General features: G+C 55.7%; 2 protein-coding genes and 1 non-coding gene across 4 annotated transcripts; 2 read left to right on the forward strand and 1 right to left on the reverse strand.

Moving 5' to 3' along the window:
• Positions 1–619: 619 nt before the first annotated feature.
• SLC66A1 (solute carrier family 66 member 1) lies at positions 620–16069 on the reverse strand. 2 transcript variants are annotated; one of them, XM_027109951.1, is made up of 8 exons: positions 16030–16069; positions 10646–10865; positions 5872–6001; positions 5126–5213; positions 4166–4308; positions 3903–3995; positions 3131–3316; positions 620–1608 (listed from the first exon to the last, which is right to left on the reverse strand). In XM_027109951.1, the coding sequence occupies exons 2-8, from the start codon at positions 10807–10809 to the stop codon at positions 1537–1539; spliced, it is 876 nt and encodes a 291-aa protein (XP_026965752.1). In that variant the 5' UTR covers positions 10810–10865; positions 16030–16069; the 3' UTR covers positions 620–1536. The 2 variants fall into 2 exon arrangements, with proteins under 2 accessions (XP_026965752.1, XP_026965753.1); XM_027109952.1 differs by lacking the exon at positions 16030–16069 and having other exon boundaries at positions 10417–10756.
• TRNAK-UUU (transfer RNA lysine (anticodon UUU)) lies at positions 11363–11434 on the forward strand. Its single transcript has one exon. It is a non-coding gene; the product is annotated as a tRNA-Lys (tRNA).
• Positions 16070–16231: 162 nt separating the features above from the next.
• AKR7A2 (aldo-keto reductase family 7 member A2) lies at positions 16232–23229 on the forward strand. The gene is made up of 7 exons (XM_027109966.1): positions 16232–16610; positions 19601–19788; positions 19965–20069; positions 20801–20897; positions 21163–21262; positions 21851–21980; positions 22800–23229. Exons 1-7 carry the CDS (start codon positions 16283–16285, stop codon positions 22959–22961), a joined length of 1110 nt encoding a protein of 369 aa, XP_026965767.1. The 5' UTR covers positions 16232–16282; the 3' UTR covers positions 22962–23229.
• Positions 23230–23930: the final 701 nt, after the last annotated feature.

The following is a 23930-nucleotide window of genomic DNA, read 5'->3' on the forward strand; positions in this document are numbered from 1 at the left end:
GGTTCACCCCCATCCCAGACGCCCAGCACAGCGTGGGCCAGGGTGGAGAGGAGAGCTGCGCTTGGCACCAAACCGGGGCAGGCGTCCCCTCGCGGCCGAGGCTACAGCCCTGTGGCCGGGCTCCTTCCTTTCCCCACGGTTGGAAGAGGAAGATTCTAACAGAGAGGCTCACGCTGAGCCCCAGCTCCTCCCTACCAGCCTTAGCCGCACCTGGCACCACCCACCCTGATGGCTCCTGGGACCGGCTGTGTGGGGGAGCGGGGCGGGGGGCGGGGAGGTGAGACAGCAGGCCAGCAGGGAGGGGAGCTGGCCCCTCCGTCCTCAGGCATGCATGGGGTTGTGGCCAAGAAGAAAGTGGACTCAGGTTGGGGTCTGGGAGGCAAACTAAAGTTGGGGCACAGGAACTAGAGCTCGGGGCTAAGCCCTGCCGTCCTCTCCACCCTTCCCGCCTGCAACACTGGCACCTTCCCCATTTATCTTCTGACTGTCCTTCTGCCATGTCACCTCTTCCAGGAAGGTCTCCCTGATTTCCAGGGAGATCTGGTTGTCCTTCTCCTCCAACTAAAAATGATCAAAGCTAACCTTCAATGAGCTCCTTCTGCACGCCAGACTTCAGGGCTAACATCCATAAGCACACCATTTTATTTAATCCCTAGAAGGACATATAAAGTGGTAATACTGTCATCCCATTGCACAGATGAGGTAACCGTGGCACAGAGAAGTTGAGATGCAGAACCAAAGTCTGAACCTTAACTATTCCGCTTCTTGCTGAGCACCGTGGAGCAGGGATCCTGTTGGAGGAGTGTCTTTCTCACTGCTGTGTCCCCACCACCAGGTGTGGAGCCTGTCACAGAGAAGCAGGTTGAAGAAACTGGAGGCCCAAGAAGCTGGGCAGGGGCGGGCCAGCAGACACAGTCCCCTCTGGCCTGGCTCTCCCACATCCTGACCCCTTAGGCCCCCACCTGGGGCCTGTAGGTGGGACCCCGATCGCCATCCATCACTGTGCCCCAGAGCAGCGCAGAGCCCGGCACCGGGAAAGGAGCACCAGGACGGGCCTCACGGGGAGTACCGTTCACTAGGCCATCTGCAGTCGACGGTACAGTCCAGGGTGCACCAGGCTGAGCTGGGCTCCTCCCCAGGCGGTTGGGTGGAGGAAGCAGGCAGAATGAGGTAGGTGAGCTGAGGGGCAGCTGCACTGTCTTCTGAGAGGCGAGGTCTCGGCTGCAGGCCCTCCCTTCAGGCTCCAGGGACAGTTGCCTCAGACCCTGGCGGTGAATCCCAAGGCAGGGTGGGCTGGCCCTGGGGGCTGACCTGCTCCTGGAAGAGTCCGTCAGTCAGGGCTTCCAGAAGGGTCAGCTCACGAGGTTTCGGAGGTGTTGGGGGTAGGCGGTCAGGCCGGGAGTTCTAGGCACCCCCAGCTTCCTCCACGGCCCAGCCCAGGGTCAGCAGCACCGTCACTGCCCATACTTCTCCCTTCCTGAGTGTGGCATCTGCAGGTCCCTGTCACCCTGGGCTTGGCCTGGGTCTGGGTCCTGCTCAGCTGGGGAGGAGTGGCTGGCGCTCTGATGAGGTGGCGGCATCCCTGTATATCAGGAACTGTATGGAGATCCGAAGGAGTCAACGTCAAGGCCAAATGGAGCACAGCCTGCATTGGACCTGCCCCAGGGTGGCCTGTGGTCCCATCCAGAACTGCTGCCCTCTTCCCTCCCTGCAACTCGGCCAGGTGGGCAGGGTCAGCCATGGCCTCCTGGCCTCTGCTCTTGCTGCCTTCCCACCCCTCAACCGGCCAAACCCCATTTATCTGCCAAGTCCAGCGCTTGGGTCATCCTCTCCAGGCAGCCTCCCGTGACCCCAGCCCCAGGATCTTGCCCTCCTCTCACCCTACAGCATCCTGGGGGTTTCAGCAAGTGGCAGGGGCCATTTTGGGGCACTAGAGCTTAACCTTCTTCATCTCTCATTGCACCCACCAGGAACTCCGCAAACGTCGAAGCAAGGGCCCCGTTTACCTCCTCCCAAAGGAGATGCAAATAATGCCCTGCTCAGCCATCCAGCAAACAAACATTTACTGAGCACTCACTGTGTGTGGGGTCCGCTGCTGGGTATTTCCAGACACCTTAGCTTATGTAATTGCCCCATGACCTTGGTGAGACAGCAAGATGAAGACATGGAAGCACAGAGAGGCTAACGGTTTGCTCTGTGTCACACAGGACACCAGGGAGCCAGGACTTGAACTCAAGTTTTTCCATCTCTAATTCACGTGTGTGTGTCTCCACATTGCAGCTTTCCTTCCTCCTGCCTGGATGGGCTGATTTATGCCCTGTTCCCCAGACCCTCTGCACAAGCTGTGCCAGGATCATCCCTCCCTCTCCTGTGCCTAACTTCTCCTTCAGGGCACAGTTTCAATGGCACTAGTGGAGGCCTCTGCTGAGCCTCTAAACCAGGACAGACAGGCCCCTGGTCACACACTCTTGCAGTTTTTCTGTGTGCTACTCAGTAGCACCACAATGAAGTAATTATTTATGATTACGCATATCCTGTCTGCCTCCCCACTGAACTGTGAGCTTCTTGAAGGAAGGACCATTCTGTTCTTACTCACAAATAGATCCGGTACCTGGAGGGGTGCCCAGCACATGGGAGGTTTGGCTCTTGGATGTACGGATGGATGGATGGATGGGTGGATGGATGGATGGGTGGATGGGTGGATGGGTGGATGGAAGGACGGATGGATGGATGGATGGATAGAAGAATGGATGGATGGATGGATGGATGGATGGATGGATGGATGGATGGAAGGATGGAAGGATGGATGGAAGGATGGATGGATGGATGGGTGGATGGATGGATAGATGGATGGATGGATGGATGATGGATGGACTGGATGGATGGATGGATGGATGGATAGAAGGATGGATGGATGGATGGATGGATGAAGAATGGATGGATGAAGAATGGATGGATGGATGGAGAGATGGATGGATGGATGGATGGAAGGAAGGATGGATGGATGGATGGATGGATGGATGGATGGATGGAAGGAAGGATGGATGGATGGATGGATGCTGAAGCCACGTGCAGGCGGAGGCTGCTGTGGCCCCCCCGACCCCACCCACCCTCACACCCTGAAGGATACGATGGTGTCGAGCAGCAGGACGCCCAGGCTGCCCACGAGCCAGGGCAGGTGGTGCAGCACATAGCTGCCCTCGCTCTGGCCCACTTCGGGGTTTTTGAGCAGCACACTTAGCCCGTACAGCGTGTTCCCCAGCATCACCAAGGCGAACAGCGAGTAGGAGATCCCCTGGGTCGACTTCCGCAGGAACTGGAAGCGAGGGGTGTAGGGTCAGAGACCTCAAACGGGCCTCTTGTCTCTCTGGACTGTAACTGTCCATGTGTCCGTCTGCCCTGTCACAACACACATGCTCCGAGCAGACTGCACACGGTGTGACCAGTGTCGACACGGGCCTGCTGCCCAGATCAGCCCTTTCCAGGGCCTGACTCCTCATCCCCGTTCCAACGTCATCTCCCAGGCCACCCTGCCCAGGTCGCAAGAGACTAGGGCTGCCCCACCCTGCTCGCCCCAAGGTGCCTGCTCCCCAGCCCTACTCTGACTCACTGCCCAGCAAGGCTCCCCCATCTCTGGTTCCCCACCTTCTCCTCTGCTCTCAGCCCCTCGCTCTCACCTGACCTCCGACCTCCCCGGGACACATGCAGGTCACATGTACCCCTGGATGGCAGGCATCTCATGCCCATTTCCAGAGGCAGAAACTGAGGCTTGGAGAAGTGGATTCAGTCACCCAAGCCAACAGTGAGTGTGGACCAGACCTGCTGCTACTCCCTAACCCAGGGGCCCGAGCTGCCAGCCGGCTCCTCTTCCCGTGGCCCCAGTGCCCCTGCCCATGGCTCACATTGGTGCGGATCTGAGGCAGCCGGGAGAGCAGGTACAGCATGCTGGACACGGAGCCGATTACGAAGCCAATGATTTCCTGCTGCGTGAAGGGCTGAGAGGGCAGAGTGGAGTGCTCAGTGCTCAGCAGGGGCTGGGGTGCAGCCTGAGAGCCCCAACTCCCTCCTCGAGGGCAATTCCCCTGACCTCGTGGTCATGCAGGGGCGGGCCCTCGGGGTGAGCCAGACCCCCACCCTGCTCTACTCTCGCGTGCCCACACCTCACCTTATTGCCCGGCTCCACAGACAAGAGCGTCCGCCCCCGGAAGACCTCCCTGGGGGCAGCCACCAAGCCAGCGCTGCTCAGCAGTGGGGCGGTACACGCCACCCCCAAGATGAACAACAGCACAGAATTGATGGGGGCAGACCCTGGACATGAGGCAGGAGGGAAGCTGAGATTAGGGATCTGAGTGGCAGCAGACAGACTGGGCTTTGAGTCCTGGCCTTGTCCCTCAGTGGCTGTGTGACCTTGGGCAAGTGACCTAACCTCTCTGAGCTTTTATTCCTCATCTGTAGAATGGGTATAATGAGAGTACCCTTCTCCTAAGGTTGTAAAGGTAAACTGATGAGGGCAGTGGGGGCAGGAAGGGAATTATGGAGCATGGAAATGCTGAGACAGCCCCACCCCCAGGTGCCTGGATCATTTCTTGTACAGCCCTGGATCCGCCCCTTCTGAATCCTGTGTGCCGTGTCCTTGTTTCCTCAGCTCCAAGCCCAGGGCCCGGCACTGAGGAGCAGCTGAAGCCATGTTTGCTGAATGAGAGAACTTAAGTGAAGAGACTCCCTGTGGTCCTGCCCGGATGTGCTCACTGCCCTCTATCTTGGCTCATCAGGTGATCAGGGCCCCAGCTTTCAGATAAGGCCCCGAGGAAGCCCTTTTTTTTTTTTTTGCGGCACGCGGGCCTCTCACTGCTGTGGCCTCTCCCGTTGCGGAGCACAGGCTCCGGACGCGTAGGCTCAGCGGCCATGGCTCACGGACCCAGCCGCTCCGTGGCATGTGGGATCTTCCCGGACCGGGGCACGAACCCGTGTCCCCTGCATCGGCAGGCGGACTCTCAACCACTGCGCCACCAGGGAAGCCCCCGAGGAAGCCTTTTTGAGGTTTGGTTTATCACCAGCAATGGGAAACCTTCCTCCTCCCAAGCTTCCAGGCCTCCTGGCTGCCCTCAGGGATCCCCGTACTCACACAGAGAGGGGCGTTTCTTAAACTTGTAATGAAAGTACAGCGACAGCATCAGCACGTCGGCTAAGACGTAATACACGGCTGTGTAGGTCTGCAAGAGAAGAGGGAGCCCAGGGCGCTGGCTGCAGTCCCCGGCTCGGGGACCACACCCCAGCACCCGGGCAGCTCTGCCCCATCCCAGCTGGGTGACCCTGAGCAAGTTGCTTCACCTCCTGGAGCTTCTGTTTGCTCATCTGGAAGGGAGGGGATCACAGTTCCCACCTGGCAGAGCTAGAAAGCAGGTAGGCAAGGGCCTGGCAGGTGCCCGCCTGGGCAGACAGAGGAAACGGTGGCTAGCATGACCAGGCAGGACAAAATGGGACTCAGAGGTTAAGTGGAGGCTACCATTTGGCCTGATACAGGGGCGATTTACAGCCCCCCTTGGGAAGACAATAGAGTCCTGATTTTGAGTCCCAGTTCCACCCAGCCACAGAAGAATGATAGCACCTGGGCCTCCCAAGGGAAAACCTTCCTCCTCCAGGGCCCCATGCCCTGAAAGCTCAGTCAGGATCTCAGCACCTCAGAGGTCAAAGACCCCAGCCATCCTGTGGTTTGATGTGCTCATTTTGTAGATGGGGGAACCGAGGCCCACAGCCCACTGTCACACTGTGCGGCAGGCAGAGGGCTCTCTCTATAGCATGGGGCCCTCGCAAGATGGAAGCCTCTGCAGACTGTCCCTGGCAGCCCACCCAGCCCGGGGACCAGCCCACCTGCAGGGGCAGCTGGTCAGCAAGGAAGGAGCCAATGAGATTGCAGGAGTCTCCGCCGATCCAGCCCAGGAGGAACCACAGGGACAGGGCCTGGTCCATGTTGCCCATCTTGCAGGCCTTGATGTACTGGCTGTGGCGGAGGAGGGAGACGTGTGCTCAGGGGCCGACGGCTGTGATACCGCGTGGAGGGTAAACATGGGAAGAGCCAACACGGAATAGCGGGGCCGGGGCGGCGTCTGCACAGGGGGTCGCCTGGGAGCTGATCCTTCCCGCAGCTGGGATCCTCATGGGCCTTTCTTTGCCCTTTGGGGATTCTTACCAGGGGATCCCTTCCAAGCCAGGAGCTCTATGGGACATGCATCTTTCCAGAGAGGGCCACTGCATGATAGATTCTCCTCCACAGCAGTCTCTCGGTGGGGACCTGGGGCCTTTACAGGGCCCTGATGTTTTGCGTCAGACCCTGAGAACCACTTCACAGGGACCCCGGGTTCTCTCTTCTATGGAGGAGCGGGAGGGGGGTTGGTGTTTGGAAGGAAGGCGGATGGTGGTTGCCCTACAGCCGAGGCCTGGGCGATGCCCTATCTCCAGGGGAGATGGATGATAATACGGGCCTGTTATCTTCAAAGGGCAACAGAGAAGCCTCGGGCTGTGGCTCCCAGAGCTCTGATTACAACGCCATGGGGTCAAGTCTCGATGGGCCTCTTTGGGGATGGAAAAGTCAGGGAAGCAGGATTCACACTCAGACCCTGAGGTTCCAGGCTTGCTCTGAGTCGTTCCACAACGGCCATCTGCTGCTTACATTTCTCTTTAATCATCTGCATGTATTTAAATTAGTAAAAGGTAACTAAATAGCACCTCACCCCACCTTCCACCCAAGACAGAAGCTAGGAAAGCTAGGCCTGGCCCTGGCTCTTCACGGTCATCCTTCCACCTCCATCTCCTGCTGACCCCGCCCCCAGCTCTTTAGGTCTCCCACCCAAGCCTGTGTTCCTTGTTTCCAACTCCCTCCTCCGACAGGGGACACTCCGACCCCCACCACCTCTTCACCGGGACTGCCTTCTCTTCCTCCAAACTCTGCCTCAGCAGATGGCTCACCCAGTCCCTCCTCTGTATCTTTCAGGAAATATCAGTTCCTCCTCAGGGCCTTCCTAGAAGGGAGCTCTGCCAGCATTGGTCAGTTCCTCCTGGACTCAAGCTTCCTGAGGGAAGGGACAGTGCCCAGCATGGGCCTGGCCTGGAGAGGCCCTTCAGGTTTACCCCGTGGCCCTGCCCTTCCAGGATACTGTGACTTGAAGGGTCTCCATAAATTTCAGGGAAAGTGATTTTGTCACACTCAGGAAAGGCCGAGTCCTAAGGAGAAGCAGGAAGGTGGCTGCCCTCCCTGCCATCACCTGGGGCTCCTCCCAGACCTCGACACCCCCTCCCTGGTTAATCAGCCAGGCTCCGGCAGGGCTGGCACTATGCCCTGGTGGAAAGGGGAGGCCTCAGCCAGCTGCACCAGCTCCTCGTGCTTCTGGGGGAGCTCTCACCCCAAGGTGGGGAGTCTCTCTCCCTTGGCCTCCACCCATCACCCAAACCTGTCTGCTTTGCCTGCTAAGGGCCACCCATCCAATCCCCCAGACATCATTGCTTGCTGGATGCCTTACACAGCCTCCCTGCCTCCAGTCTCTCCCCCGTCCCTCCAGTTCTCCTTCCCTAACAGAAGGTCTACAAAGGCAAGGATGGGGTCGGTTTTGCTTACTTCTGCCACACCTAGTATGGCAGCTGGGACAAGGTGAGTCAGCAAAAATGTCAAGCCCTAGGCAGCATGTTGGGACAACTTGATGAGGGAAGGGTAGTCTTTTTTTTTTTTTTTTTTGGCCGCTGCATGGCTTGTGGGATCTTAGTTCCCCAACCAGGGCAACCTGGGCCCTCAGCAGTGACAGCACAGAGTCCTAACCATAGGACTGCCAGGGAATTCCCAATGGTAGTCTTTTTAACACATGGTACTGGGACAACCGGGTACCACATGCAAAAGAACGAGGTTGGATCCCTACCTCACACCGTATACAAAATACAACCCAAGCTGAGTCAAAGCTCTACATGTGAGAGCTAATTTGTGATACTGTGATTTACAATAAGAAATATATATATTTGGTCTTCTTCCCTGTTCCCTGCACAGAGCTCTCCTAAGAATGTCCTAAGGGGTGAGAGAGAGAGAAAGAGAGAAAAAAAGGTGTCTTTTGTAATGTTAATAAGGTGACTTTTGGAAAGCCCTTAGGTCACCTGACGATAAGGACTCACTGCCAGGGGAACCAACAGTAAGATTAGAAGGTTGGGACATTTGGTGTCAGGGGCCCCTGTCCCACCCCCCTCACCCACCTCAGGGGAGGAGAGAGGCTCGAGATTGAGCCCAATCGCTAATGGCCAATGACTGTGCAATAAAGCCTCCATAAACATCATTCCTCTGAGTTCTGGGAGCTGCTCTAGCAAACTAATCAAACCTGAGGAGGGGTCGGAGGAATCTCCATCTACAGCTGGAGGCCAGAAGCACAAATGACAACCTGGACCTGTGACTGGTCTCAGAAGCGGGGAGGAGGGAGCACTCCTGTGGGACTTGTAGGACTGGGCCCCAAACCTGTGGGATCTGAGGCTGTCTCAGGTGTAGACAGTGTAAGAATTGAGTTGATTGCTTGATGGTGTGGCAAGAAAACACATCAGAATTGGTGTCAGACTTGGATGAATCTATATAAAACTCTTAGAAGATAAGGGTGAATCTTTGTTACCTGGATTAAGCTATCCTTTCTAGACATGATAGCAAAAGCACAAGTAACAAAAGAAAAAAACACGTAAATTGGACATCATCAAGGGACTTCCCTGGCGGTCCAGTGGTTAAGACTCCGAGCTCCCATGCAGGGGGCTCAGGTTCGATCCCTGCTTGGGGAACTAAGATCCCACATGCTGCACGGAGCGGCCAAAAAAAAAAAACTTGGACATCAACAAATTTTTGAATTTTTGTGCTTCAAGTGACACCGTCGAGAAAGTGAAAAGACAACCCACTGAGCGGGAGAAAATATTGGCAAAATATACCTAGAATATATAAAGAACTCTTATAACTCAACAGCAAAAAGACAAATAATCCAATTGAAAAATGGGCAAAGAACCTAAACAGACCTTTTTCCAAAGAGAATATAATTTGGCCAATAAGCACGTGGAAAGCTACTTAATATCACCAGCCAACAAGGAAATACAAATGAGAACTATGAGATACCACTTCACACTCACTAGGATGGTATAATAAAAAAGACAGAAAATAACAAGTGTTGATGGGGATTTAGAGAAATTGAAACCTTCACGCGCTGCTGGTGGGAATATAAAATGGTCCAACCGCTTTGGAAAACAGTCTGGCAGTTCCTCAAAAGATTAAACACAGAGTTACCTTGTGACCCGGCAATTCCACCCCTTAGGTATATACCCAAGAGAAGTAAACACACATGTCCCCACTAAAACTTGTACATGAACATACATAGCAGCCTTAATCACACTGGCCAAAAGGTAGAAACCACCCAAATGTCCATCAATGAACGAATGAATAAACAAAAGGTATACACATACAACGAAAACTACTATTCGGATGTAAAAAAAGAACGAAGTATTGACACTAGCTACGTGTGACGTGGATGAACCTTGAAGATGTTATGCTAAGTGAAAGAAGCCAGTCACAGAAGGCCACATACTGTATGATCCATTGATATGAAATGTCCAAAACAGGCAAATCTACAGACAGAAAGCAGATTGGTGGTTGGGGCCGGGAGATTTAGAGGGAAACGAGGAATGACTCATTTCTTTCTGGGTTTCTTTCTAGGGTGACAAAAATGTTCTAAAACTGATTGCGCCAATGCTTACACAACTCTGTGCATATACTAAAACCTTGGACTTGTACATTTAAATGGGCTAACTCAATGGTATATGAATTATCACTCAATTAAACTGTTATCTTTCTCCCTCAGGAGAAACAGCATAAGATTTCCTAACAGTGGAGAATGCCCTCACATTACAGGGCCCTGGATGACCTCTTTGACCTCACCTCTCCTCTTCGGCGCCCCCTCTGCCCAGCCATGGGACTGAGCGTATGGTGTGTAAAGGCCATCCTCATAGCAACCCTGTGAGGTAGGGAACAACATTCCCATTTTACAGATGAGAAAACTGAGGCGCAGAGCAGTGAAGGGACTTGCCCAGGTCACAGTGTGTCCACGTTCCCTAATCACAGCAGTGGCCCTGCTGTTTTGTAATCACTGCTTGTCCTCCACCAGACTGTCACAGAACAAAGGCCAAGTTGATGCACCCCAGCCCTCCCACTCCTCCGCCTCCTCTCTGACTAGCTGTGCAATTCACAGCAAGTTAGTTAACCTCTCTGGGTTTCTATTTCCTCGTAAAGAAGCGATACAGATTGTATCTATTTCACAGGGTGGTTATGAGGATTAAATAGGGTAAAGACATGTCAAGTGCTTAGAAATGAGCTAGGTACACAGTGGGCACTCACTGAACAGGTGTTATTATTATTACCTGTGTGTCAGCATGGTCCAGCACAAGGCGGGGCCTAGAGTGAGGTTCGCTGTAGGGCCCTCCAGGGCGGGCTGGAAGTCAGTCAGTGGGGGTGGGAGAGGGAGCACACTTGGCCTTGAGTCTGGAGAGGCCCAACGCCAGCCAGCGAGCCCCTCTTCGGTGCAGCCCCAGGAGCACTTGCCCCACCCGTGCAACCCAGCCCTGGCCCCACCACCCTGATGCTACTCACGGGAGGGTGGACGCAGCAAAGCAGAGAATGGAGATCAAGCCCAGGCCCACGCTGGCCTTGTCCCAGACATCCCAGGCACACTCGCCAAACACGTCCCATATCCACTGGCTGGAGCCATTGGGGCAGCTGGAGAAGTTGCTGGAGCCCAGCTTCCTCCAGACCATGGCTTCGGAGGGAGGGAGGGAGGGAGGGAGCCGGTGTGCTGAGGCAGGCGACAGCTCTACAGGGAACAAGACAGGGGCCTTCAGCCTTGGGAGGTCTGGGTCCTAGTCATGGTCCCGCCACTTTGAGCCCATTCCAGCCTTATCACCCAGCATGGACTGAGCCCCTGAACCAGAGAACACGATCAGTACAGAGATCAAAGTAACCACATATGCAGGGAGGGCACTGGATGTGTGGTCAGAGACAGGTGCATTCGAATCCCCACTCTGCCTGTTAACGCCTCGACTTTGGGCAAGTGACTCAGCCTTGCTGTGCCTCAGTGTCCTCATCTGCAAGATGGGGCGATAACAGTGCCTCCCCCATACAGCTGTGAGGGTTCAATGAGTCCATAGATCTAGTGTAGAGAACTGAGCCCTCAAACAATGCCACCTTTGTTCCAACTCCTGAACATTTCGATTGTTTCCAATCTCTTCTTGCAAATCACGCTGTGAGGGTCTGCTGAGACCAGGCCCACTAAGTACACCCGCTCATTTAAACTACGGCTGTCCTGGGAATCCCCTGGTGGTCCAGTGGTTATGACTCAGCACTTTTACTGCTGGGGCCTGGGTTCAATCCCTGGTCAGGGAACTAAGATCTCACAAGCTGCACCACTCGGCCAAAAAAAAAAAAAAAAGTACGGCTGTGCCCTAGTACATTGGTCAGATGAGGCAAGTGGTGAAGAAGGAGCAGGTGAGTTGCACACATGGCTGGGATTCAAGCTTGGCGTGCTCAAGCCGCATTCTCCCGGCAGCTCGCGTGTGTAGGACGCCTGCTGGCAAAGAGTCCGGAGCCACCTCCCCATTCTTACCCGACAAAGCCAGGAGCTGGCTGGTTGCGGGGCAGGCAGCGAAGTCCCCAGCTGGTGTCCTAGAGCAGTCACAGCCTGTGTGACAGTCCCAGAGGAGGAAGAGGAAGTGGGGTTGCTGGGCAGAATCATCACAGCCCCTGAGAGCTGAGCACTTTACCAGCTCTGTGCTAAGCACCTTACGTAGGCCTTTCTGCATTTTGCTGCACATCAACTCTATGAAGTGGGGGCTACTGATATGTCTGCGTGGACCCGGGGAGGTGACTTGCCAGGGCCACCCAAGCAGGAAGCACTCAGAGCCACCATGCTTCTGCCCCTGGGAACGGCAGCACCTTCCTGTGGTCTGCAGGGCTGCCCAGGGTCTCACGCAGCCAGAAGACAGGCTTCCCCTTTTCTCACTGCGCTCAGAGGGGCTTTCCTCACCTGGGATGAGGCTCTCTCCAGCCACCTTCAGTTTCTGCTTGTGTCAAAAGACCCAGGATCCTCGTAAAGCAATGCCCCACAGACAATGCCATAGACCAAACGTTCATGTCCCTCCTGTCCTGTTGAAATCTAACCCCCGATGTGATGGTATTTTTGAGGTGGGGCCTTTGGGGAGTATTTAGGTCATGAAGGCAGAGCCCTCATGAATGGGATTAGTGCCCTTATAGAAAAGACCCCAGAGAGCTCCCTCGCCCCTTCTGCCAGGTGAGGACATATCGAGAAGACAGCCATCTATGAACTAGGAAGTGGACCCTCAGCAGACGTTGAATCTACTAGCACCCTGAACTTGGACTTCCCAGCCTCCAGAACTGTGAGAAATCAGTTTGTTTCTAAGCCATCCAGACAAATGGTATTTTGTTACATTGGCCCGAATGGGCTGAGACACCCTGGCTGGACCCTTGGAACTGCTGAGGCCACAGCGACCTGGGAGCGTCAGGCAGGGAAAGGAAGCGAATCAGCTCCTTTTCTTAGGAAGCTCTAGGCTCTCAGCTCTAACGTGACTCAACAGCGAGCCCCAGAGCTGGGGGCAAGGGCACCCCAGGTCACTGCCTGCCTGGTTCACTGCAGTCCCTCCGGGGCCCTGCAAAGGGGGGCTGAAGGTCTCTTCCAGTACCTTGGTGACCACCCCCCCTTGACCTTCAGCACAGCTGATGTTGGAGCCATTTATCTGCCGTCCTGCCACCAGCAGCTGCAAGGCCACCCCAGGTTACCACGCAGTCCAGGTAGGAGCTGGGTTTTTGTGGTGCCTCAGGCATTTCAAATCAAGTCCTTTTGTTCCCCAGCCACCCCTCCGGTGGACCGCTTCCCCAAGCCTCCTCTTGTAGACCCTCAACACACCACGGCAGGTCATCACAGTAGTATATTCCATCCTCATTAACTTCTCTGTGAGGGGAACACTGTCCTCATTCTACAGATAAGGGTGAGTGGCCTTGTGCAAGTAACAGTCTGAGCCTGTGTATAAAACGAGGACAGGGGCTTCCCTGGTGGCGCAGTGGTTGAGAGTCCGCCTGCCGGTGCAGGGGACACGGGTTCGCGCCCCGGTCCGGTAGGATCCCACATGCTGCGGAGCGGCTGGGCCCATGAGCCATGGCCACTGAGCCTGCGCGTCCGGAGCCTGTGCTCCGCAACGGGAGAGGCCACAACAGTGAGAGGCCCGCGTACAGCCAAAAAAAAAAAAAAAAAAAAAAACCGAGGATAATGACGCTCACTCCTTGGGGTTGTTGTATAGATAAAATGCACATAAAGCTCTTAGCCCAGGGCCTGACACAATGGTAGTGACTAAGAATGAGAGACCAGTATCTCAAGCACCCTGAGGTCACTCTCACTTCCTCTCTTCACCAGCCTAGGGAAGAAAGAAAGTGGACACACGCCCAGTGAAGGAGGGATGGGTGTCTTGGGGGATGTACCATGGCTCATAGGGCCCAGGGCCCAGGGCCCTGGGTGGGTGGTCCCCTGTCCATGCACGGGGTCCATGTGCAGCTCGGGGCTCAGGATACTTTGAAACACACCTGAGCCCCGAACAGAAGACACTTTCCTCTGAGGGCCACTGTACACAGAGCCTGTCACCCGTGGGTTCTGACCCAAGTAGGAAGCCAGCCTGGGCCCAGGCCTGGCTCCTGAGACCAGGCCCACCTCCTAGTCCAACAGCACTGAGCAAATGGATGGCCAGGGTTGCAACAAAGGTTGACCAGGTCTGTAGGTGTGACAAGAACCACAACAGGGGTGCCTTGTGGTTTTTGTTTTTTTTAATCGAAGTATACAGTTGATTCAGGGGTGCCTTGTTATCATGGAGGGCACATGTTTGAAATTCAGGATCAGTGTGTCAGAGCTGGGGATCAAGGACCTTGGGTTTAAGAAGCTCCCCCAGCGTATTCTGACCACATGTATTCTGTGCACATGACCACACTTTAAGAAAGGCGGAGGGGGCTTCCCTGGTGGCGCAGTGGTTGAAAGTCCACCTGCCGATGCAGGGGACACGGGTTCGTGCCCCGGTCCGGGAAGATCCCACATGCCGCAGAACGGCTGGGCCCGTGAGCCATGGCCGCTGGGCCTGCGCGTCCGGAGCCTGTGCTCCGCAGCGGGAGAGGCCACAACAGTGAGAGGCCCGCGTACCGCAAAAAAAAAAGAAAGGCGGAGGGACTTCCCTGGTGGTCCAGTGGCTAAGACTCCACACTCCCAATGCAAGGGGCCCGGGTTCGATCCCTGATCAGGGAACTAGATCCTGCATGCCACAACTTAGAGCCCACATGCCGCAAATAAAGATCCCACATGCCGCAACGAAGACCTGGTGCAGCCAAATAAATAAATATTAAAAAAGAAAAGAAAAGAAAGGCAGCCCTGGAAATGGCATCCACTGCCACGGCCATGTAACTCGTCCAGATCCCAAGCTGAGTCACATCCCAAGATGCTCCCCACTGAAGCTGCCCAAGTGGCCACCTTTATCTACCAGGTAAGTCCGAATGCCTTGAGACTGAGCCACAGGGTACTCCAAGAACTGCCCTCCCCCCATCTCCTGTCCCTCCCTCTAGGCCTTCAGACAGTCATTCCCAGGTCTCCTGACTTCTGTCCACGCCATCTCTTCCCCTAGGTTGGGCCTTTTCATCCTAGACGGCATAGTAAAGAGAAACTAAGACCCAGTTCTAAATTGCCGTCTCAGTTTAGAGGGTCCTCACAGGAGCTGGCGGGAGAACACCTGTCCCCTCTTCCCTTCCCTCCTCCACAAACCCGAAGAATGTTCATCACACTCCTCAGCCACTGCTGCCCTTTAAGCCCACTCCTGTCCCTTCACCCTAGTTGTAAACTTATTCTTAGGCCCCGGACACACCAGGTGCACAGTAAAGGTTCAAAAAACAGCAAGACAGACACGGAGAGGGGGGAGAGGGAGAGAGAAAGGAAGGAAAAGAAGGTAGGAAGGGAGAGAGAGAGAGAGAGAAACAAAGAAAGGAAGGGAGAATGGGAGACCTAATTGTGAGCTTGGATGGCCTAGGGTTGAGGAGAAAGCACTCTGGAACTGACCTGCCTAATGCCTACTAGTAATGAATTCTTGGTCAAGTGCCTGAGCCTCAGAGTTCCACCCTGTAAAACGAGGGAATGATGCAAGTATCCACCTGCTAGGCTAACGGCAGAGTTAAATGAGAGAATCCAGGCTGAGGGATTAGAATGGTGCTGGCACAGGTTAAACCCTCAGTAGAATAACCGGGAATGGCTATTATTCTGTTCTGTCTAGAGCTCTCTCCCCTCCCCCCACAGGGTTCCTGGCAAACAGCAGGCTTCAGGAAGCCTTGAAAAGACAAGACTGCGTCAGTCCTCATACTTCCAAACACAGACTCCCCATGTACACACTTGGAAACCTGTCCTAGGCATGGAGTGGGAGGGGACAATCTGGGCTCCCTGCAGAATTGGGGAGCACCTGAGGGGAGAAGCATCCCGCCTTGGGGCTACCACCCACTCCAGCCCTCCAGGTCCTCGGTCACAACTCCCTCCTAGTGACTCAGCCGAGCACCGGCCGCCTGTTTGGCGGGGATAATAACAGGGCAGCCGCTGGGGTCGGCGCTTATTCGCCGCGAAGCCCCCCTCTGGCCCGCCCTGGGGAAAACAAAGTCGTCAGAAACGCAGGGGCCCGTCGGCCGGGAACAAGAGGTGAAAAAGGAACCCAGACCCCAGGCCCTAGGTCAGAGCGGCCCGAGGGGTCATGCTGGTCGCCCTTGAGGAGGGGGCCCTGGGCCCCCGCCGAGGGCCTCCCAATCCCAGCCCAGAGCCTCGCTCCAAGATCTCGCGCCCCGAGGTGGGGGCAGTAGCCCCAGGACCATCCAGGGGCTGGAGGAGGGTGTTGGAAAGATGTAGCAGGGAAGGCCCAGAGTCCCGAACCGCAGCCCCAGCCCCAAATTCGGCTTACCAAGTCTAGAGCCTCCCCGCCGCCCGGCTTCTGGGTTCTCCAGCTCCTGCCTTCATCAGCTGACCAGAAACCCCGCCCCGCCCCGCCCCGCCCCGCCCCGGAGCTGCGCGGCTCCGCCTCTTGCGCCGCGCACTTGGCGGAAGGTCCCGCGAGTCGTGGCGAGCGAGCGTATCTTGCGTGAGGGGGCGCCGCGCTTCTGCCCATCGGCAGGGAGGCGGGGCCCGAGGCGCCCCAGCGCGCAGGCGCCGACCTCATGCTGAGCAGCTTGTCTCGCGCCGTGGCCCGCGCCGCCGTCCGCTGCGCTCGTACCCCCCGGCCACCCGAGGCTCGCACCGCCGCCACCGCAGCCGCCATGTCCCGGGGCCCGCGGGCCACCTCAGGCTCCCCTGTCCGGCCCGCCACCGTGCTGGGCACCATGGAGATGGGGCGCCGCATGGACGCGCCCGCCAGCGCCGCGGCAGTGCGCGCCTTTCTGGAGCGCGGCCACACTGAGCTGGACACGGCCTTCATGTACAGCGACGGCCAGTCCGAGAGCATCCTGGGCGGCCTGGGGCTCGGGCTGGGCGGCGGCGACTGCAAAGGTAACTTCTGGCACCCGCGCACCGACCGCCTGTCCTCTCCCTGCACCGTGCAGTGCAGACCCGTCCCGCAGGACGCTGACCCGACCCCAGCCACGCGCCCGCCGCGGTCAGGGCCGACAGCTTCGCCCCGCCCCTGGGGCGGCCACCTCCCCTGGCCATCCCGCAGCTCTGTGAACACCCCGCGCCTCAAGTCCCTTGCACATCCAGCCCCGACAGCTGAACAGCGTTTTCTCCTGACCACCTTCCCCTCCGCTTCTTCGTCTGGGGATTGCAACTCGGTAACCCCCGAGCCTGATCTAGTCCTTGGCTTCCTACCCCAGTTGCTTTCTTAGTGCACCTCTCTGCGGCACTGGTCTCCAGAGTTATGCTGTACCCCCCTCCAACCCTGCCAGGTGCCCATAACCGGTCCCCAGGCGCTCTGCCTATGCCCCTCTCCCCATTGTCCTCAACGCCCATGCGCTCCCCGAGAGCCCTTTTCTCATCCAGGTCTTTCATCAGTCCCCAGACTTTGTCCTGTTCAGTTGGCAGTACTCCTGGCTCTCTCAGGGAGAGCTGTAGCATTGCCATAGACCGGGCTGGGGGAGCAGGGGTGGTGGGTTAAAGAGTGGGGAGGCGTGAGAGAGAGGGTGAGGCTTTTCTGTCCACTCCTGTAGCCCTATGCCAGCTTCTTATGGAGCTATAGGAGGGAAAGTGTCTCTAACCCACCAGCAGGGAGCTCAGAGTCTAGTGGGGAAGATTGAAGCAAATAATTGCAGAGGAGCATAGAACAGGAAGCACTTTTAGGGAAGGCATGATGGGGCCAGGCAGAGGCCCTAGGGAAGGCTCAGAGAACACTGAGGCTGGGCCTTCAAGGAACAATAGTAGTTTGCTGGGCAGAGCATGAGTCAAAGTGTTATGAGAGGCTGAGGGCATAGCTGTGCCAAGACTGGTGTGTGGATGGCCAGGAGGCAGGTGTGCTTGAGTGGAGGATGTGTGTGTGGAGGGACGGTCCCTCATCAGCTTGATGCCACTGGAAGTGCCTAGGAGGGTGCCTGGCACATGGTGGGACCCAGTGAAGTCAGCTGATACTATTACTGCCACACTCTGCCTCCTCTTTTCCATCCTGAGACTCTTTCTTCCCAGCCCTTGTGTCAGGGGCGTCCTCCTCTGGGTCCTCCTTAGATTCATAGCTTGGTGGATCTGGAGGAACAGACTTGGGAATGTGCATCTCAGACCCACACTCTCTAGTTCACCCGGGTGCCTCTCGTGACTAAGGAAGATTTTATTCCTGAATTGGTTTCTCCCCCTCCAGTCCTTCCCTGCTTCCTTCTTTGAGGCCAGGCACTCACAGAGTCAAAGTCCTCAGGTCAGACCCGAGGCAAGGTTCACACCAAGAATGCAGGGGGATTGAGAAATGTGGGGAATGGAAAAAATCTGGATGAGAAGCTGAGAGACTTGGTCTCTCCAACATCCGAGTGGTCTGATGACTCCCTCCCCTCTGGATTACTGAGTTGCGTTTGCCAGATATGGAAAGTGCAGGATCCAGAGAGCCAGCGTTCTTTTTTTTTAATATATAAATTTATTTATTTGTTTATTTTTGGCTGTGTTGGGTCTTCATTGCTGTGCGCGGGCTTTCTCTAGTTGCAGAGAGCGGGGGCTAATCTTCGTTGCAGTGCGCGGGCTTCTCATTGTGGTGGCTTCTCTTGTTGCGGAGCGCGAGCTCTAGGCACACAGGCTTCAGTAGTTGTGGTGGGCTCAGTAGTTGTGGCTCGCGGGCTCTAGAGCTCAGGCTTAGTTGTTGTGGCGCACGGGCTTAGTCACTCTGCAGCATGTGGGATCTTCCCCGGCCAGGGCTCAAACCTGTGTCCCTTTGATTGGCAGGCAGATTCTTAACCACTGCGCCACCAGGGAATCCCCCAGAGAGCCAGCATTCTTTATAGCACTTCCAAGCTGCTTGCATGGCAGAACACTCTCTTGTTCTCATGGGGAGTGTGTCTCTACAGTGGGTATGCGGATGTGCACGCTTCCAGGAGTGTGGAAGGAGAGGGGGGAAACTGTCACTGCCTTCTGCTCATTTTGCCTTCTACCTCTCTCTCAAATGGATCTGCCAGTGGTTATGTTCAGCAGCTGCATCTCTTTCCTGAATTCCTGCAGCAGCCTCTTTACTTGTCCCCCTGTCTTCAGGCCTGCACCCTCGACGTCTCTCTCTATATGGCAACCAGAGCGAACACAGCTGACCAGTTCACTCATAAAACCTTTGAATGATGGTATTTGAGAAAACCCGTTGGGATTAGGTCTGGACCCCCTTCTCTTGTCTCACATACCACTGCTCCCTGCCTGGAGTTTATAACTCAGAGTTGCACGTATGGCCTTCACGTATGGTGCTTTCTTGCCTTTGTGACTTTGTCCAAGTTCCCGTCCTTCGGAATGTGCTTCCCACCCTTCCTTGTTGGCTGGGACTCTTCTTTTTTTTTTTTTGGCCGTGCTGTGCAGCATGCTGGATCTTAGTTCCCCGAACAGGGATTGAACCCATGCCCCCTGCAGTGGAAGTGCAGAGTCTTAACCACTGGACCACCAGGGAAGTCCCAGGATGCTTTTTTGGAGACTCAACTTGTGGGGTCAGGAAGCCCTCCCTGGAATTCCCAGGTTGGCCACATACGTCTCCTCTGGGCTCTACTGCACTTACATATTGTAACATCACCTTCTAGCTTGTGACCTCCTTGAGGGCAGAAATTGAGTGTTTAGTTCACCTCTGTGCGCTTGGCCTCTACTACAAGGCTTGACACAGCTAGCAGTTTGGTGACTAATATAGCAGCAGTGAACATTGGGAACTCACACATGAGACATTATTGAATCCTCATGCTCTCCCTGTGAAGACAATTCCATTGTTATCATCCCCATTTTATAGATTAGAGAATTGAAACTCAGAGAACTTAAGTAATTTAGCCAGGGTCACATGGCTAGTAAGTGGTTACAATAAGTTTCTTAACCATTACATTCTTCCCACAAAGTGAAAATCGCTACCAAGGCCAATCCCTGGGAAGGGAAGTCACTGAAGCCTGATAGCCTCCGGTCCCAGCTGGAGACGTCACTGAAGCGGCTGCAGTGTCCGCACGTTGACCTCTTCTATCTACATGCACCGGACCACGGCACCCCTGTGGAAGAGACACTGCGTGCCTGCCACCAGCTGCACCAGGAGGTGAGAGCGGCCCCCCAGCTCCTCTGCTTGGCCTGTCGTTGCCCAGGAGAGTGGAGGCTCCAGGGCTGTCCCAGAGCAGAGCTGGGGACAGACTCCACTCCCAGGGTCCCCAGCCAGTCTCTCCTTCCTGCTGTTCTGGGCTGCAGTGGGTTCTGACCTTGGCCTCTCCCCCGCAGGGCAAGTTTGTGGAGCTTGGCCTCTCCAACTATGCCGCCTGGGAAGTGGCCGAGATCTGTACCCTGTGCAAGAGCAACAACTGGATCCTGCCCACCGTGTACCAGGTGAGGCCAGGGCTGCAGAGGCCTCTGTCTCCTGGGTGCCTGCTGATCCCGGGTCCTCGTGGCCCCTCCCACTCCCCCCCCAATGTCCCCCCCCACCCCATGCCCTCTGCATAGCAGCCACCCCCCTGCCTCCCCTGCTCACAGCCTGTAGATGGCTCCCGGGTACCCTCAGCCCAGCCATTAGGCACCTGCTCTCTCCGACCCAGGTTCCCCTTCCTGCCTGCTTCTCCCTCTGCAGTCAGCCTGGAACACTCCTACCTGCTTCTCGTGGGAACGAGTGCCCAGGTCTCGCTTCGATGCCTCTTCCTCTGGAAGCCTTTCCCAACAGCCCATCAGGGCCTCCCATCTCCAAACCCTATCTTCATACATTGAGCAAGTATTTGGGAGAACCTGCTATGATCACCGAACCCACCTTTATGTGATCACCTGACCTCTGTCTTTGTTTTTAACTTGACTCTAACGTCTCTTGGAAGCAGAGACCTTGCTAGATACGCTGGTGTTTGGGAACTCAGTGTCCAGCATACAACCGGCGCCTACAGATATGTGGCGAATGACATATCCCGTCCACTGTCCCTTCCTGGGGCCCAGCACCATCTCCCCTTCACCCAGCCACCACTGGTGATGTTGGAAATCATTGCTTAAGTCCTGGGCAGGTTTTGACTGAAGGTTTTTGAAGAAGACTGGGGTCCCCTGACCCGTGCACCCTCTCCAGCTGCCCCTTCTGCCCACAGGGCATGTACAACGCCACTACCCGGCAGGTGGAGACAGAGCTCTTCCCCTGCATCAGGCACTTCGGACTGAGGTTCTACGCCTACAACCCTTTGGCTGGTATGGGCTATGGGCTGCTGTGGGGACGGGCTCCCCTCCCAGGTCCCGGGGGGCATTTCTGGTCCTGTTTCTCCCTATTCCTGACCCGGGGGCTACCCGGCCCCAGACCCGGGGGCTACCCGGCCCCTGGGAAGCAGAGAAGGGTTTGACAGGAGGCTGGGCTGGGTCCTCCATCCCTCCGGGGTCCCCCACCATCACCCCCACTTCCGGTCCAGAGCAGCCTCTGGGAGCAGTGCCAGGGGATCTGATTACAGCCTTCCCTCAGGGGGCCTGCTGACCGGCAAGTACAAGTATGAGGACAAGGACAGGAAGCAACCTGTGGGCCGCTTCTTTGGGACCAATTGGGCAGAGATCTACAGGAATCGGTGAGCTGGGGATGGGCTGCATCAGGGTGGGAGGAGTGGGAGGGGGTCCCGTTTATCTGAAATGGAGGAGTTCTAGGCTGCTTTCCTGGGTCTCCAAGCCGCCCCTTGCTGCCTGGACCTACCTCTTTTGATTCCTAGAGGAATTATGAAGCCCTCTATAGGGTTTCTTCTTGTTTTCTTGGGACCTCCGTGAGGAATGAGGATCCCTGGACCTTATGCCAGGTCTTCCAATGCATCACTCCGCCCCGAGGAGTGCTCGTCACCTGCAGATGGGGAAGGAGAGGGCCCTGGATGGAGGCTTAGCAGTCCTGGGGCCGAGCCACACCCCTGTACTTGCTGCCTGTTTCCCTAGGTAAAGTAAGGGCAGGCTTTGAGTCCTCAGGGGTAAAGATGTCATTGAGGTCTCTGGTGAGGGACCCAGCATCCTGGGTGTTTCAATAAAGCAGGAGACCCATTGCTAGAGGGGATACCAGCCCCTCCATGCTGCAGGGTTGGGGTGAGCGCAGCTGTCCTGTTTGACTCTTTGGCGGTGGCCCCCAGTGTGACCCCATGGTCCTGACCCCTGTGCTACCCTCCCCACCTGCTCAGCTTCTGGAAGGAACACCACTTCAAGGCCATTGCCCTGGTGGAGAAGGCCCTGCAGGCTGCGTATGGCCCCAGTGCCCCCAGCATGACCTCGGCCGCCCTCCGGTGGATGTACCACCATTCACAGCTCCAGGTAACCCCTCGTTGCTGGAAGCCCCACTTCTTCTCCCTTCGGGAAGCCAGCATTACCTTCAGGTGATTTCTAAGTAGTTTTTCCCTCTGAAATTTCTCTTTGTTCCAGTTTTCATGGCAGCCTTCCTGTTGTTCTGAGTAGCTGTCCAAGTGCCAGGTCCTATAATGAGGGCTCTCCTAACATGGATTGAATTATTACCTAGGCCTGATGAAGTGTGATTATTCCAGTTTTACTGATAAGCAAACTGGGGTTCATACAGCTGTGAAAGGGATAGAAAATTATCACAGATTTGACTGTAAAACCCCCTGGTCTGGCTCCTCTGGGGGGAGGTGGGGTTTCCCTCTGTCCTTGGTGTCCCCTGTCTTCCTGGCTAAAATTTTTCCCCAGCATCAGCCTTACATAGTTGCATCGTCTCTGACATGTATATAGTAGGTTTTCAATAAGTGGGAGCTCAATGCTTTGCATAATTTCTCATTCCCATAGCCACGCTGAAAATTGAGAAGATTTGAGTCTCAGGGGGGTTAAATAGCTAAACCTAGTTTACACAGCTGCTGAGTGGCAGAACTGGGCTCTGAACTTCGGTCTGAGTGAGGATGAGCAGTGTGGCAGCAGGAGGAAAGAAGACAGGGTTTGGGGTCACATAGTTACAGTTGTTGAAGGTACCTTAAGTGCTTTCTAGAACTATGTAGAGTATAAAGTTAAAAAATCAGGTCCCAAGTTTTGGCGGGGGCAAGGCTGTGGGTGGAGTGGGGGGAGCGTGTGTGACTGGGGTCACTGTGGTGCGCTAGTGTGTTGACGTCTGGCCGTCTCCCCTTGCAGGGTGCCCACGGGGACGCGGTCATCCTGGGCATGTCCAGCCTGGAGCAGCTGGAACAGAACTTGGTGGCCACTGAAGAAGGGCCCCTAGAGCCAGCCATCGTGCAGGCCTTTGATCAGGCCTGGCACCTGGTTGCCCATGAATGTCCCAGCTACTTCCGCTAGGCCCCAACACAGCTCAAGCTGCCCAAGGTTTCTTCCTTTTCTGTCACCTCTTCTACTCTCTCCCCCTGGCCGGTCTTTGCCTTAAGCTGATTTAGCATGGTCTTTCTCCATTGTCTGGATCCATGCATTATTTTTCTAGATCCCTGCCTCACTCCCAGTTGCCTTCACAATGTGTAAAGGCTGGGGCTGAGCCCCATTCATGCATTTCCCGTCTGAATAAAGCAGGCACTTGACCTGGCTGTAGCCCAGGCCCGGAGTGAACCCCACAGATTTGTCTCCTCAACTGCTTATGACTTGTTTCCACCCTGCCTGGGGGCTTCCTGCCAAAGGGGTAGAACCATGAGCTGGAGTCGTCTAAAGGCAGAGGCAGTGGGAGGGTCTTCCCAGCCTCCTGCCTTGAACCCAGCCTAACCCCTCAACAGCCAGGCTGCAGGTGGCCCTCACGCTTCTACACGCGACAGAAGAAAAGAGGGTCATATGCCCTGAGGTAGATTTTCTCTCATTCAGAATTACCTCATTAAATACTTAGAAATGGAATAATTTGGGCAAAAACCTACCGTTAGCGTCACCATGAAGAAGAATAAAACCTTCCAGGATGCTGTGGGACATTTTAACACACACTCATTTCAGCAGCGGCTTTACTCTTAGCTAAAGCCTCCTTTCTTCTGGTCTTCCACAGATTCTCAGCTCTGCTGCTGGGCCTCCTTTTGGTGGGAGTGGGCGTGGGCAGCCAGGACCCCCATTTCCCTCAGCAAATCCCTACCCCAAGTAAGGGCACCCAAGTCTGGAGAAGAAATGAAATCCCAGGTCCAGTGATTGCTGTTTGAACATTCCCAGGACAGAAAAATCACACCCTGGGCGAGAGGTAGGGTGTGGGCCAGGCAGCAGCAGTAGGCAGCATTTGGACCAGTCTCTTCAAGTGATGAAAGGGGCTCAACCTGGAAATGCAGACAACCACCAATCAAAGAC

This window comes from Aethalodelphis obliquidens, unplaced genomic scaffold, assembly GCF_003676395.1.
Source record: "Aethalodelphis obliquidens isolate GAN/ISIS:26980383/991018 unplaced genomic scaffold, ASM367639v1 scaffold9, whole genome shotgun sequence".
In the NCBI taxonomy this organism is placed as follows: Eukaryota; Metazoa; Chordata; class Mammalia; order Artiodactyla; family Delphinidae; genus Aethalodelphis; species Aethalodelphis obliquidens.